Source organism: Martes martes (genome assembly GCF_963455335.1).
Source record: "Martes martes genome assembly, chromosome: 4".
Classification (NCBI taxonomy): Eukaryota; Metazoa; Chordata; class Mammalia; order Carnivora; family Mustelidae; genus Martes; species Martes martes.
This window is the reverse complement of record NC_137891.1, coordinates 113,446,628-113,458,679: the sequence shown is the minus strand read 5'-3', so window position 1 is coordinate 113,458,679 and position 12,052 is coordinate 113,446,628. Positions and strand designations below refer to the sequence as shown.

The 12,052-nt window shown below is 32.9% G+C and overlaps 1 protein-coding gene across 3 annotated transcripts in view; it reads left to right on the top strand.

The window, feature by feature from the left end:
* MTF2 (metal response element binding transcription factor 2) overlaps positions 1-12,052 on the top strand; it is a 62,174-nt gene that overhangs the window by 46,379 nt on the left and 3,743 nt on the right. For all 3 annotated transcript variants that reach the window (XM_080800907.1, XM_080800909.1, XM_080800908.1), the window contains 5 exons: positions 5,752-5,819; positions 7,331-7,501; positions 11,318-11,423; positions 11,544-11,596; positions 11,708-11,812. In XM_080800907.1, the coding sequence (XP_080657033.1) occupies positions 5,752-5,819; positions 7,331-7,501; positions 11,318-11,423; positions 11,544-11,596; positions 11,708-11,812 (503 nt within the window). The remainder of the gene's footprint in view (positions 1-5,751; positions 5,820-7,330; positions 7,502-11,317; positions 11,424-11,543; positions 11,597-11,707; positions 11,813-12,052) is intronic.

Sequence of the window (12,052 nt, the reverse complement as noted above, 5' to 3'; positions counted from 1 at the left end):
CATTTCATTTTGCTTTTCATTTGCGAAGTCTAACCACTCATGCTGGTTTACAGAGTCTTTAAAAAAAAAGCAATGTAAAAGTTAATGCGTGTTCTTTGAAGAAGATTTTGAAACAGTAGACAAGCACAAAGAAGATACAAAGAAGAAAATAACTAAAGTAACTTTAGTAGTTAACTTGTTTTAAGGATTTATTTTGAATTATTAAAATCTAGATATTAACGACTCTTAACTTAATGTTTTATTTTTTGTTTTGTTTTGTTTTTCGTTTAGAGAGGGTGGGAATGCTGGGGTGGGGCAAAGGAAGAGGGAGAATCTTAAGCATGCTCCACACCCAGCATGGAGCCTGACCCTGGGGCTCTGTCTCACAAACCTGAGATCATAACCTGAAGATGCTTAACGGGCTGAGCCACCCAGGCACCCCTAACTACTCTTAGCTTAAATAAAAATTTTGTTTTATAATATGTGGAATCAGATGTGTGAATTTTAGTCGCACATTACTTTTGGAAGAGGTGAAAGTTGTGTAAACTAAAGTGAAGTTTAGGAAGAATTTTTACTTTTGTAGCTTTTAGACATGGGGCAGTTTATAAATGGTTCATGTCAAATAGGATATCAGGGTGTTTTGAGTTGTTTGGGGGGTTTTATGGGGCCTCGGGGAGAACATAATGCACATTTAAAAGCTAGTTTGTGGTAGGTCAGTTGTGCGAAATATAAAACAAACACTTGCAGGATCCTTTGATTTTTAAAATAAAAGATATTAAAATTAATCGAGCTAAGATATTTTGAGTATTAGAAGTTGGAACACAACATTCTTTTCTGTTACATGTTTTTTCCGGATGAAATTTGAGAGAAAACCAGTGTCTTGCAGAGTTGATAAATTTTAATAGTAATGATTAGTAATAGTAATGGTAATAGTAATAGTAATGATTAGTAATAAAAGAAAAAAGTAAGTGTAAGGCACTAGTGGCTATAAGGTTCATTATAGTCATCTTTAATATTTAATACTTTAATATATTCTTTTAAAATGCCTTGTTTCTAACCATGGTTCCTTCAGCACTTCATATACAGATACATTTTAGTACATTTTATGTTTCACATGATTAAATTCTGTAGTAATTACTTCATGTAGACAGTGGGCACAAATATAAAAACTCATGTTACTTTATTTCAAATGCTTTCTTTTATTAAAGTGAAAAAGTTACTTAGATTTTATTTAAGATGCTGAAAATAGAAAACAAAAATCACAATTAGACTATTAGTCTAGACAGTTAGTCTAAGAAATTAATTCAGTTTATGAATCTCAGGTATTTTAGTTCTAGCTCTACTTCTGATACATATCAGAAAATTTATTAGTAGATCCATGTTTTCATTTTCTGTAGCTTATGTGATGATGTCTTAGAATAAGACATTCATTCAAATCAATTTCTTATTCTTTGCCAATATGGAAATTTTTTTAATTTAAAAATTAAGAACATTATACTCTAATAAAACTTTACAATGGAAAAGTTTACTTTTCTGGGGAGTTTTCCATTTTATGGAGCCATCAAGTATATTTTCAGAACAAGTGACTTTCTAATCATTTCTCATTGCTTTTTCTCTGCATTAAAAAAAAAAAGCAAACCAAAATATTCAGACTTAGATTAGTCATTCCATCCTCAAATATTTAGAGATGGAAGTTCAGCTTTTAACTCTCTGTATTAATCTTTTAAATCTTTATAGTGTCATGATTGATTTTGAGAGTATGATTTTAATAATAAGGAGACCATAAAATTTATGCCTGCCTTAACATTTATTTGTAACATTTATATGTAACTAATTTTCACTTAGTTTACTTTTAAATGTTTGTGGTAATAGAAATAGAAATAATACAAATAATGGATTATTCCAGATTATTAAAGTAGTGTATCTTTGGTTAACTGAAATTGAATTGCAAATTGAGTTTGTCACTAATCCAAATTTAGGTTTACGAAACTTGCTTTTTGTTTATAAAGACTTTTGTGTTAAAAAATCTTTTTATAAGATAGCTTCAATTACTTAAAAAATATGGGAAATACTGCATGTTAAGTGTATTGTCATTTGAACACTGGTTCTTACTATTGATTATATGACATAGGCACTTGCTCTGGAAGGTTCTCCTCAGAATGAAACAAAAAAAAAAATGGTTGTGATTTAACTCTCTCTTAAATGTGGAGTATTTTTCCTCCATGTGGGTAAAGGAAAAAAATCTTGTGATGACTTGAGAAGTTGATTGAAAGTTTTATGGCTTTTTGTTTAGGAATATATATGGACACACTAGTCACAGGGAGGTACTTAACATTTATCTTCTGAGCTGAATTAGGACTTAATTTAATATATGATAACACTGGCCAAAATTTAATAGTATTTCTATATTATTTTGGAAGTCCTGTAAATACTTACTTCAATTTCTAATTACTTAGAGCAATCTTAATTGAATCAGTGGTATCCTTTTAGTGTTTTGTGCTTTTTTTTTTTAATATAAAGGAAATGCTATGACTTCTTTTATAACAAGAAGTTTCAAAAATATTTGAAGGCAAATTTACCATTTATGTATATTTCTTTTCTTAGTTGGTTATTTTAGGATTGTGAAGAGAAGCTGAAACTTTTAGAACATATTGGAACATAATGATAGTTCTATATCCTGTTTTCTTATGTGATTTTTGTTTTCTTTCTTTTACGTCTTTGAGACTTTGTGCCTTATATAGACTGAATGTAGCTATTTGAGAAACTGTTGTTTTGTAAATTTTTTTTTTGAGATTGTAAAAATATATAATGCAACATTTGAGATCCAAATAAAGGTTGCTTAAGGGTTTTTATTTAGAATGAGGAAATATCTGTTGTATCAGATTGGTTTTGAGAGTTAAAAAGAAATATTCATACTTCAGAATCTACTTATTTATTTGTCCTTAATTCCTAATGTGATCTAAAATCCTAGTTTTATAAGGGCAGCCTACTTTTCTGTTAATGGTAATCTTAAATTTCAACTCCCAAAGATTCATAGCAGAGTAGTATATTGAGTGCTACCTTTTGAAGGATGTAGGGAGAAAGTCATAAACTTAAATGAAATACTATAGCAGATATGATGTTTTGGCTAGAGAAAAAAATGTATAATAGAGGTGGTGTAATATTTTTAAATGAAAATTATAAGAAATATCATTAACAACAATACTTGAGGCTTTGAGTGTTTTGTATTAACATACAGCTGTATAGGTTAGCAAACAAATTACTTAACCCTGTTTTGCATACTTAAGCCTAGGCGGCATGGAATTCAATATTGGTAATTCGGAGGTATATTTTATTGAAAGGAAGAGCTATAACTATACCTAATAGCATTTATATCTATACAGAAATTTACAACCCTGAAAGTCAAAGCATAATGTGAGATTAGTGTCTGGTGGGAGGAATGAAAATGGTTATTATGTTAGCAGTATTACAAACCTCATGATCAGATGGTGGACTTAGAATATGGTGCTGTTTTAATACAGATTATTTGATTTAAACTATAATGTCTGTACTTTGGGTCTTCAAAATGCAGAAAGGGATCCCTTGGCCCCATAATGCAAGTTGAAATATATATAGTTCTATGGAAAGTAGTTTTGGAGTGCTGAAGGAACTTACAGATAAAATTTCTGAGAAACCATAGAGAGCAAGTACCAAAAGAAAGAGAGAGTTCATTGTGCTTTTCAAAAAATAAAAAAGGAATAGATTTGAGAAATAGTTTTGTTGTTGATTGTCAGCAAGATTGTAGAGCACATTTTTCAGATGTGTGGTTTGTGAAGATTTAAAAAGCAATAAGGAAAAACACTATTTTATTAGAATAAATCATATTAAATACCCCCCCCCCTTTTTTTATATGGTTAGCCACACTGGTAAGTCAAGTGTTATAGGTATAGTATAAACATAGTGTAACTGAATTCCATATTAGATACTAAAATTTGAACTGGTTAAAATTAAAAGTAAAAAATGGATATGTAACCAGTTGAATAATAGAAACAGAAGCATTCGGTGGCTTAGAAATACTCTTGAGGGAGATTCTAATGGAGAGCCACAGGATTCTGTCTTTGTGTCTACCTCTAATTTAAGAAGGATGACAGAATCAAGAGAAAAGATTATCTCAAACATTAACTTGAAAACAAAACAAATTAACAATAGTTACAAATAAGTTCTGCTCTTAGGCTTAAATACACATCCAGCCAGTTCAGAAGAAGCAGTGTATGATAGTGAATACTTGATTTGATCAGTTTATCTGATAAGATTTTAGAGTTCAGCTGAGGAGGTGGGGATGAGGAAGAGATGAAATTAGCCAAAACTTAATAGGAAATAATTATGTCATGATAGCTACTATCAAATATTTGAAGAACTGTCTTGTAAGAGAGGACTGGAAGAGTTCCAGGAAGGAAGATTTGTCCACCTGTGAAACGGGCTTCCTCAGTGGGTGCCTCATCAGCTTTCATCATTGCTAGTATTTAAACCAAGGTTGAATACCTATCAGTACTATAAAAGGGACTGCAGTGTTGATGGAACCTTGAATTATATGGACTCTGAAAGTGTCTTTCAGGCTTTAATGTCTGTTGTGTTATTTCTTTTTTAATAGAAATTCTCTTTCATTGAACACTGCAGAAATTACAGTAGGAAGAAGTAGTAGGGTATAGAGGCATGAGCACCAGACTGTCCCATTTCTTTTCTTATTTTCTAAAAGCACCCAGTGCATTAGCACAGTATGGGCTCTTAGTGAATGTTGAATGAATGGACTTATTGTCACTTGGGTTCAGAATTTTAGCTCTTCATTAACCAGCCATTGAATTTGAGCATTTCGTTTAATCTTTATATCTGTTAACTAATCTATAAAATAAAGAGAGTTGGAGTAGATGACTCTAAGTCTCTCCTACCTCCAACATTCTATCTGACAGATTTGTTTACTCTTCTTACTTGAAGCAATTCTGAGCTTTGATAAATTGATAAAGACATACTGGTGGTACTCTTGGAAGTCAGCTATGATATTCTGGATTTATTTATTTTTTTAAGTTTTTAACTGAGAATGGTCCTTTTATAAGAATTTAGAATTTTTTGCTATTGGGCCCTAGTCTTTAAACTTGGAAGAGGAGGCAGAAATGACTCTTGAGGAAGCCCTTTTGAAACAAAAAAATACTTTCTAGAATAGATTTTAAAATGATTTTTGATGATAAAAAATTACTAAGACACTTTGAGTTTTAGGGCTGGCTAATGTCTCTAACTTTTATGGAAACGACCCCTCCCCCCCAGTTTCACAGAATTTTTCAAAGTTATGGAGATGATTGGTAAATAAAATTTTATGTTTTCATTACTTTTTATACTCCTCCCTAATAATATCTATTAGATCCAATATATGGTTGATATTAAAGTCATTCTAATGTATTATTTCCTCAGATTATAGAATTAAATAACTAACAAAATTCCATTCTTGTAACATTTTCCGGTTTACAGTTCTTTCAGCCATATCGTTTGATTCACATAATTACTAGTGAAGTAATTAGAGGAGGATTTTTACTCCCCTTTTTATAGATTAGAAACAAACCTTAAGAGGTTAAATGGCCTTAGATCATGCAGCTAGTCAGTGAGGACCTGGAATTAGAACTTAGATCTTCTGACTACTAGTCAGTACACTTTTCTTCTGCATCACATTGCCTCTGTCTAGCACCTGTATATTACTAATTGATGAAATTATAGTGCGTTAAATTGTTTCTTGATACTTCACAGCTGGCAGACACACCAAAATCTGAAAGATATGAGCATGTTCTGGAGGCATTAAATGATTACAAGACCATGTAAGTTGATTTATTTTGTGTATCCCTATGAGGGAGACATTTAGTAAGTATAAGGAATAATGGCATTGTTTAAGGATTGTGGGATTGGTGTTTAGAACTAGTACAAACCATTTTAAGCTTTTAATGTCCTATTTTTTAGTCCGAATAAACAGTGATTCTCAAGGGTTGGAGAAGGGAAAAGCAATCCTCTGGGAATGGTGGTTGAGAGGCAGACATACCAATATCTCAGGAATTTGGCCTATTCAGTTGAAAAACACATTCAGTAATGACTTGTTTTTATAATGCAGTCTCCTGAAAAAATCTTAGCTGGTGGGGAAATCTAAACGATAGTGGAAAATACTGTAGAGAATATTGGTTTTAAAATGATTATGAGATCTTCTAAGATTTTAAGATTAGTTATTGTCAAAAGTTACAGAAAAGTAGTATTAGTACTAAATTTTTGATGATTGGTTATTGTTTGATATATTCTTGTATGGGCTTTCCTTTTTTTAAAAAAATCTACATTAAAAATATTTTAAAAATTGCAATAGAAAAAATTTTTAAGTGTTCGTGCTGGCTGTAACCAACCATTGAGTTATTTTATAAAATTTTTGTTTCTAACAAGTTGCTTCTTTTGAACTGGACAGCATTCCCTCCTTAAAAATGTTGTAATACTAGTGCCTAGCTAGATATTTAGGCCAGTTAAAAAAGCCATTAAGTGCCTGAGCAATTACTGTACTGGTAAAAAGTACTTTATGGGATGTGAATTCTGTAATCCATTTTAGGGTACCAGAAATACATCTATTCCTGTTATGATAGAAATATTAGCTCCTGTTTCTCAAACCTGCATGACAGTGGAAGAATATTCCAAGCAATTTGGTGTGTGGTTCCTAAGGTTAGGCAGGGTCTAGTAGAACTAAGGTAGGTGAGGTGTTTTGGAGTAAGGAGCCTAAGGACTTTGGGAAACAGTTATGGAACACATTTTTCAGAGACCTAAACCCAGACGGAAATAACTTTTCCCTGCTCCATGTTATTTCCAATTCTGGATCTGACACACTGGAGACTCCTTTTATTTTTTGGACCTCTCATACTGGGTCCCCTTTTCCACTGCTAACACCTGTTACTTTCTGACCGGGTTTCTCCCCTCACAGATCCACTCTGAAATAGAATTCTTCTTTTCCTAAACCTTTCTTGAGATCTTTTAAACGATGACGCTGAAATATGGAAAAACACATTTTAGGACTAAAAAGACCATGCTTTACTCTTCTTCCTTTAAAAAGTTAGAAGTGGACATGTGCTCTTCTCCCTTCTGATCCTTTCCCTCCCTCTTTACTCCTCCATTATATCCTACTGTGGATTGGCTCTGGAGCAGATAAGAATCAAGGAAAGGAAAGCAAAGAGAAAGAACGAGTTTTGTAGTATTGGGTGGACTTTCATGTATAAAGGCTTTACATCTGAAAGTTATGAGTTAGGGTCTGCCATGTATATGTGTTCAGTTTTTAAATTTTTAGTTAATTTTTTTAAAAATTTAGGTTTATGTCTGGGAAAGAAATAAAGAAGAAGAAGCATTTGTTTGGGTTGCGAATTCGTGTTCCTCCTGTGCCACCAAATGTGGCTTTCAAAGCAGAGAAAGAACCTGAAGGAACATCCCATGAATTTAAAATTAAAGGCAGAAAGGCATCCAAACCTATATCTGATTCAAGGTAAAAGTTGATCTGTGGCTTAGTTTTTCTCTTTAGCTTATTTGTAACTAAAAATGTGTTATTTAGTCATTAGTATATTTGAAAGTACAAGTGGTAGTTACCTTGATTTGTTTTCCTGTTTATAATTTCTTGCTTAGACAAGGTACAAAGAGTTAATTTATTAGATGTTTATTTATTTATTTTAGATCTTAGGCTTTCCAGGAATAAGTCCTGTTGATTTTGTTAGCAGACAGTTCAAGTACTGGCCTCTTTATTTGTTTGTTCATTTCTCATCCATCCATCCATTTATTCATTCCATTTATCAAGCATCTTATTATGTAAGTGCTGGGGATATAATAACAAGACAGACTTTCTTTTTTGCCCTGATGGTATTAATAGTATAGTGGGAAGGAAAGGTGATAAACAAAATAATTACAGGTCATGTTAGGCCATCTCGGACATAGCATATGGGTTTAGATTGTTCTGGGATGGATATAGGTAAAGCAGTCTACTTTTAAAGAAGGAAGCTTAAGGAGGGCCTATTTAAGATGATATTTAAGCTGAAATTCAAAGAATGAGACTAACCAATGTGCAGAACAAAGGGAAGAATACTGCAGGTGGTGGAAATAACAAGCATGAAGGCTATGAGCATGTTCTAGGAACTCACAGACTAGTAGGGGATGAATGAGGGCTAGAGAGCAGCATCAGGTATTGGAAAGTTTGGGTGGGGCTTGATCTTGTAGAGTCGTGTAGGTCTCCTAAGGAGTTCAGGTTGTTTTTAATGATGGGGAGCTATTTAAAGATGTAAGCAGTCTGAATTATCCTTTAAAAAGACATCTTTGTATGCTCTTTGGAGAATGGATAGGTGTAGAGGTAAGAATAGAAGCAAAGGAAACGAAGACTCCTGCAGTTGTCTAGGTGAGAGATTGTCTGGGTAGTGCTATCAGTCAAATGGAGAGAAAATAGATTCAAGATCTCTGTTGGAGGCAGAATTTATTGACTTTACCAATGAATTAAATTTATGAAAGAAAGGGAGGAGTGAAGAAGTTATATAATGCTCAGATTTCTGGCTTGAGTAACTGGTGGGTGGTGATGTCTGTTATCAAGCCCTGCAAGAGCAGATTTGGCAAGGTGAGTGAAGCATTCTTCTGTCTCATACTAATTGAATTTGAGATTTTTACAAGGGATATCTAAGTGCTGATGATGTTAGATATAGACCTCTGGGTCTGTAAGTCAGGAGCTCAGGAGAGGTTAGGGCAGATGATACAAATTTGGAAGCTGATTTATAAGGCCATGAAAATGAATGAAATTACCTAGGAAGCAATAGCTGGGGTGGGGAGGGAGTTACTATGGCCCAGAATAATGCCCTGTTATCATTTGGAGATTTGGAAGAGGTGAAATAAACAAGAGAGACTAAAAAGAATGATCGGTGAGATAGGAGGAAACCGAGAAAGTTTGGTGTCTTGAAAACCAAGAGAAAGGGAAGTGTTTCAAGAAAGATGAATGTATGAAACAGTATTGAATGCTGCTGAGAAGTGGATTTAAGATGAGAGAAAAATGTTTATTGCCAAAGATAGTATTCTGTTATTAGTGACCTTAACAAAAACAGGGGTTTTTGTTTTGTTTTGTTTTGGAGAGGTAAGAATAGAAGTCAGATTGAAGTGGGTTAAAGTATGATTGAATCCAGCACTGCTCAGTTAACATGTCAAAACTGGGCTTTTTCTACTAATAAGGGGCATAGGCAGATTCAAAATAATGATGATAATAAAGGAAAAGTGGAAAATAGGAAATAACCTTTAAGAAATCTGAATGAGAAGGGAGAAAGTAGAAAGGGAGGGCATGTGTCAATAGCACTCCAAAGTAGTTTTATTGTGAAGAGAGGTAGACAAATGGAAGCTGAAGAGGGGAAGGAAGTACTCAAGTGATGGCTTTTTAATAGATGGAAAATTAATTGGAAGCTATCTTTATGTACTAGTAGGAATGATGCAGTGGAGAAGAGAGAGGGAAGGTAATTGTAGATATCATAAAGTCCTTGAGAAACTAAAAGGGAAGGAATTTAGAACATAAATGTGGGAATGGCTTTTGATAGGACTTACACCCTTTTGTTGAAATTGGGTGAAAATGGCTACAGATGGTAGTTCTGTTAGAGATTTAGATGACTGAAGTTATTGCTTAGTAGCTTCTATTTTCTCAAAGAAATACTGAGGTGTAAAGAATGGCTGAGAGGGTTGTGCAGAGAGGGAAATTTAAGGAGCAAATAAAAGGTATGAGATAGTCATCTTGGAGAGTAAGAAAAGGTAAATTATACAGTGTTTCATATCCATTTGAGTTTGTAATAAAGTAGATACTGCCTTCAAGTTTTTTTTCCCTAAAGGAAAGCATACTTATTCTTAGCACTTTCAGATTTTATCATTAACCCTTTGCTATCAGTTGCCCATATTATGAATTAGAAAAAAGGTTTACACAAAATTTCTCATTCCTATCATGATATTAATAAGACACTCCATCTATGTTAGCTATCAGGTTTTCATTTGATGCCACCAGGAAATGGTTCAGCTTTCTTTAAAGGCGTTGTCTATTCCTTCTGGGTCCTGTGTATGCATTGGTACTTTTAATCTGAGAATACTTTCTTTAGTCCAAGAGTCCTCTATAAATGTTGATTATCTTTCAAAAAAAAATGTATACCCCATCTACCTTATCCTTGAGAATTTTGATTATAGTTCTAGTTAAGCTTTTTTCCTCTAGTTCCCCAACTTTCTCCTTCCTTGTCCTTTCCCAACTTTAGTTTGGTGTCTGGAGTAGTTGTTTTCTAGTTTTCTCCATTCACCTCTTTCTAGCCTATTATATAGTAGTATTCCTCCTTTTCCATGTTTTTGAATTAAATTTTCCTGGGTGACTTTCTTATAGCACTGAATTATTATTAGCCTGCTTGTATACACCTTCGTCACCTTCTGACTATACTGTGAACCCCTTAGCACAGGGAAGATCTTTGTATTCCTATTATCTGATACCCCTTTTCTATGGTAGATAATGTTTGTTGCATAAATGAAGTAGATGTTCTGTATGTTGATATTTGTCCTTTCTTTTTTCCCCTTCTGTTAATTAGAGATGTCCTTGGCTATTGCTTTTTCCCCCTTCCTATTGCTTGATACTTACTTTTATGTCTCAAAAATGGTTTTCTAGAGCTTTCTGATTGTGTCTTTTGAATGACTCCCTGCCTGATACGATGAATTCCTTCCTCTATACTCTGCCACCCCGGGCTTCATTCTCTTTCTGATAAACATCATATTCAAGGATATATATATATAGATAGATAGATATTCATTTCTAAAGGCAACCTGTGTTTATAACTAAAGTATTTTAATATAGATACTTCCTGGCTCCACGTGGGTAACTATTAAATTTTTAATCACTTTTAGTAATAAATTCTTGAAAGATCTCCCAAATACCCACATAGTAACAACCTAAATTAAGAAATCTTTCCATCCAGTATAGTAGTCTGCTTTTGTTTTTGCTTTTTAACTTTAAGATGCTATATATTTTTCAGAATTGTAGTAAAGAGAACACTTTTTCTTAAACCTTTCATACGTAAATATTTCTTAAGTCAAGAAATGTATATTTATTTATTTGTTTTTTTTAAGAAATGTATATTTAAATTGGAATGTATTATCTATGCACTTGACTAAACTTGTAGATTCAACTTTAATTTTTTATATTACCATTAATATAAAAATATATAAGTATAACCCAATTATTATGTAAGTAGGGTATATATTATCCGTTGTCTTTTTATTTTCTTTATGCAGAGATTAAATACATAATGGTTTTATGTTTTAGGGAAGTAAGCAATGGCATAGAAAAAAAAGGAAAGAAAAAATCTGTAGGTCGTCCACCTGGTCCATATACAAGAAAAATGATTCAGAAAACTGCTGAGCCACCTTTGGTAAGAGGATGTGTTAATATATGTTCTCAGAGAGGAAAGATGCTTGAAATTAACTGAAAAATGAGTATCTTTTCCAGTTTCTTTAGAACCATGCTTTAAATGTTATTTTTTATTTTCCAGGATAAGGAATCAATTTCAGAGAATCCTACCTTGGATTTACCTTGTTCTATAGGGTAAATAGAAAGTTACTTTTTTCTATCCTAGGAATTTTCTTTTGGGGGAAAATGAGTATTTCTATTGTTATGTAATATAGTCGTTATACCATTTAAATTTTTTTGTCTCAGGAGAACTGAGGGAACCGCACATACATCCAATACCTCAGATGTGGATTTCACGGGTGCTTCCAGTGCAAAAGAAACTACCTCGTCTAGCATTTCCAGGCATTATGGGTAGATATTTTATATTCTTATTCCTTACTAATCTTCTTCTAGATAATTTTTTCTTTGTAATGATTAAATACATTTTTAGCATTCAAAAGTGATACAAGTATGCCTTTCAGTGTTTAAGAAGCAATCTATATGTAGATTCCTTAGGTTGTTAAAATTTATCAGGTCATTTTGCTGTGTACACCGAAAAGGAGGTATAAGGTGTTTATAGGTTATGTTCTTTTCCCTGAGACCTTTTTATAC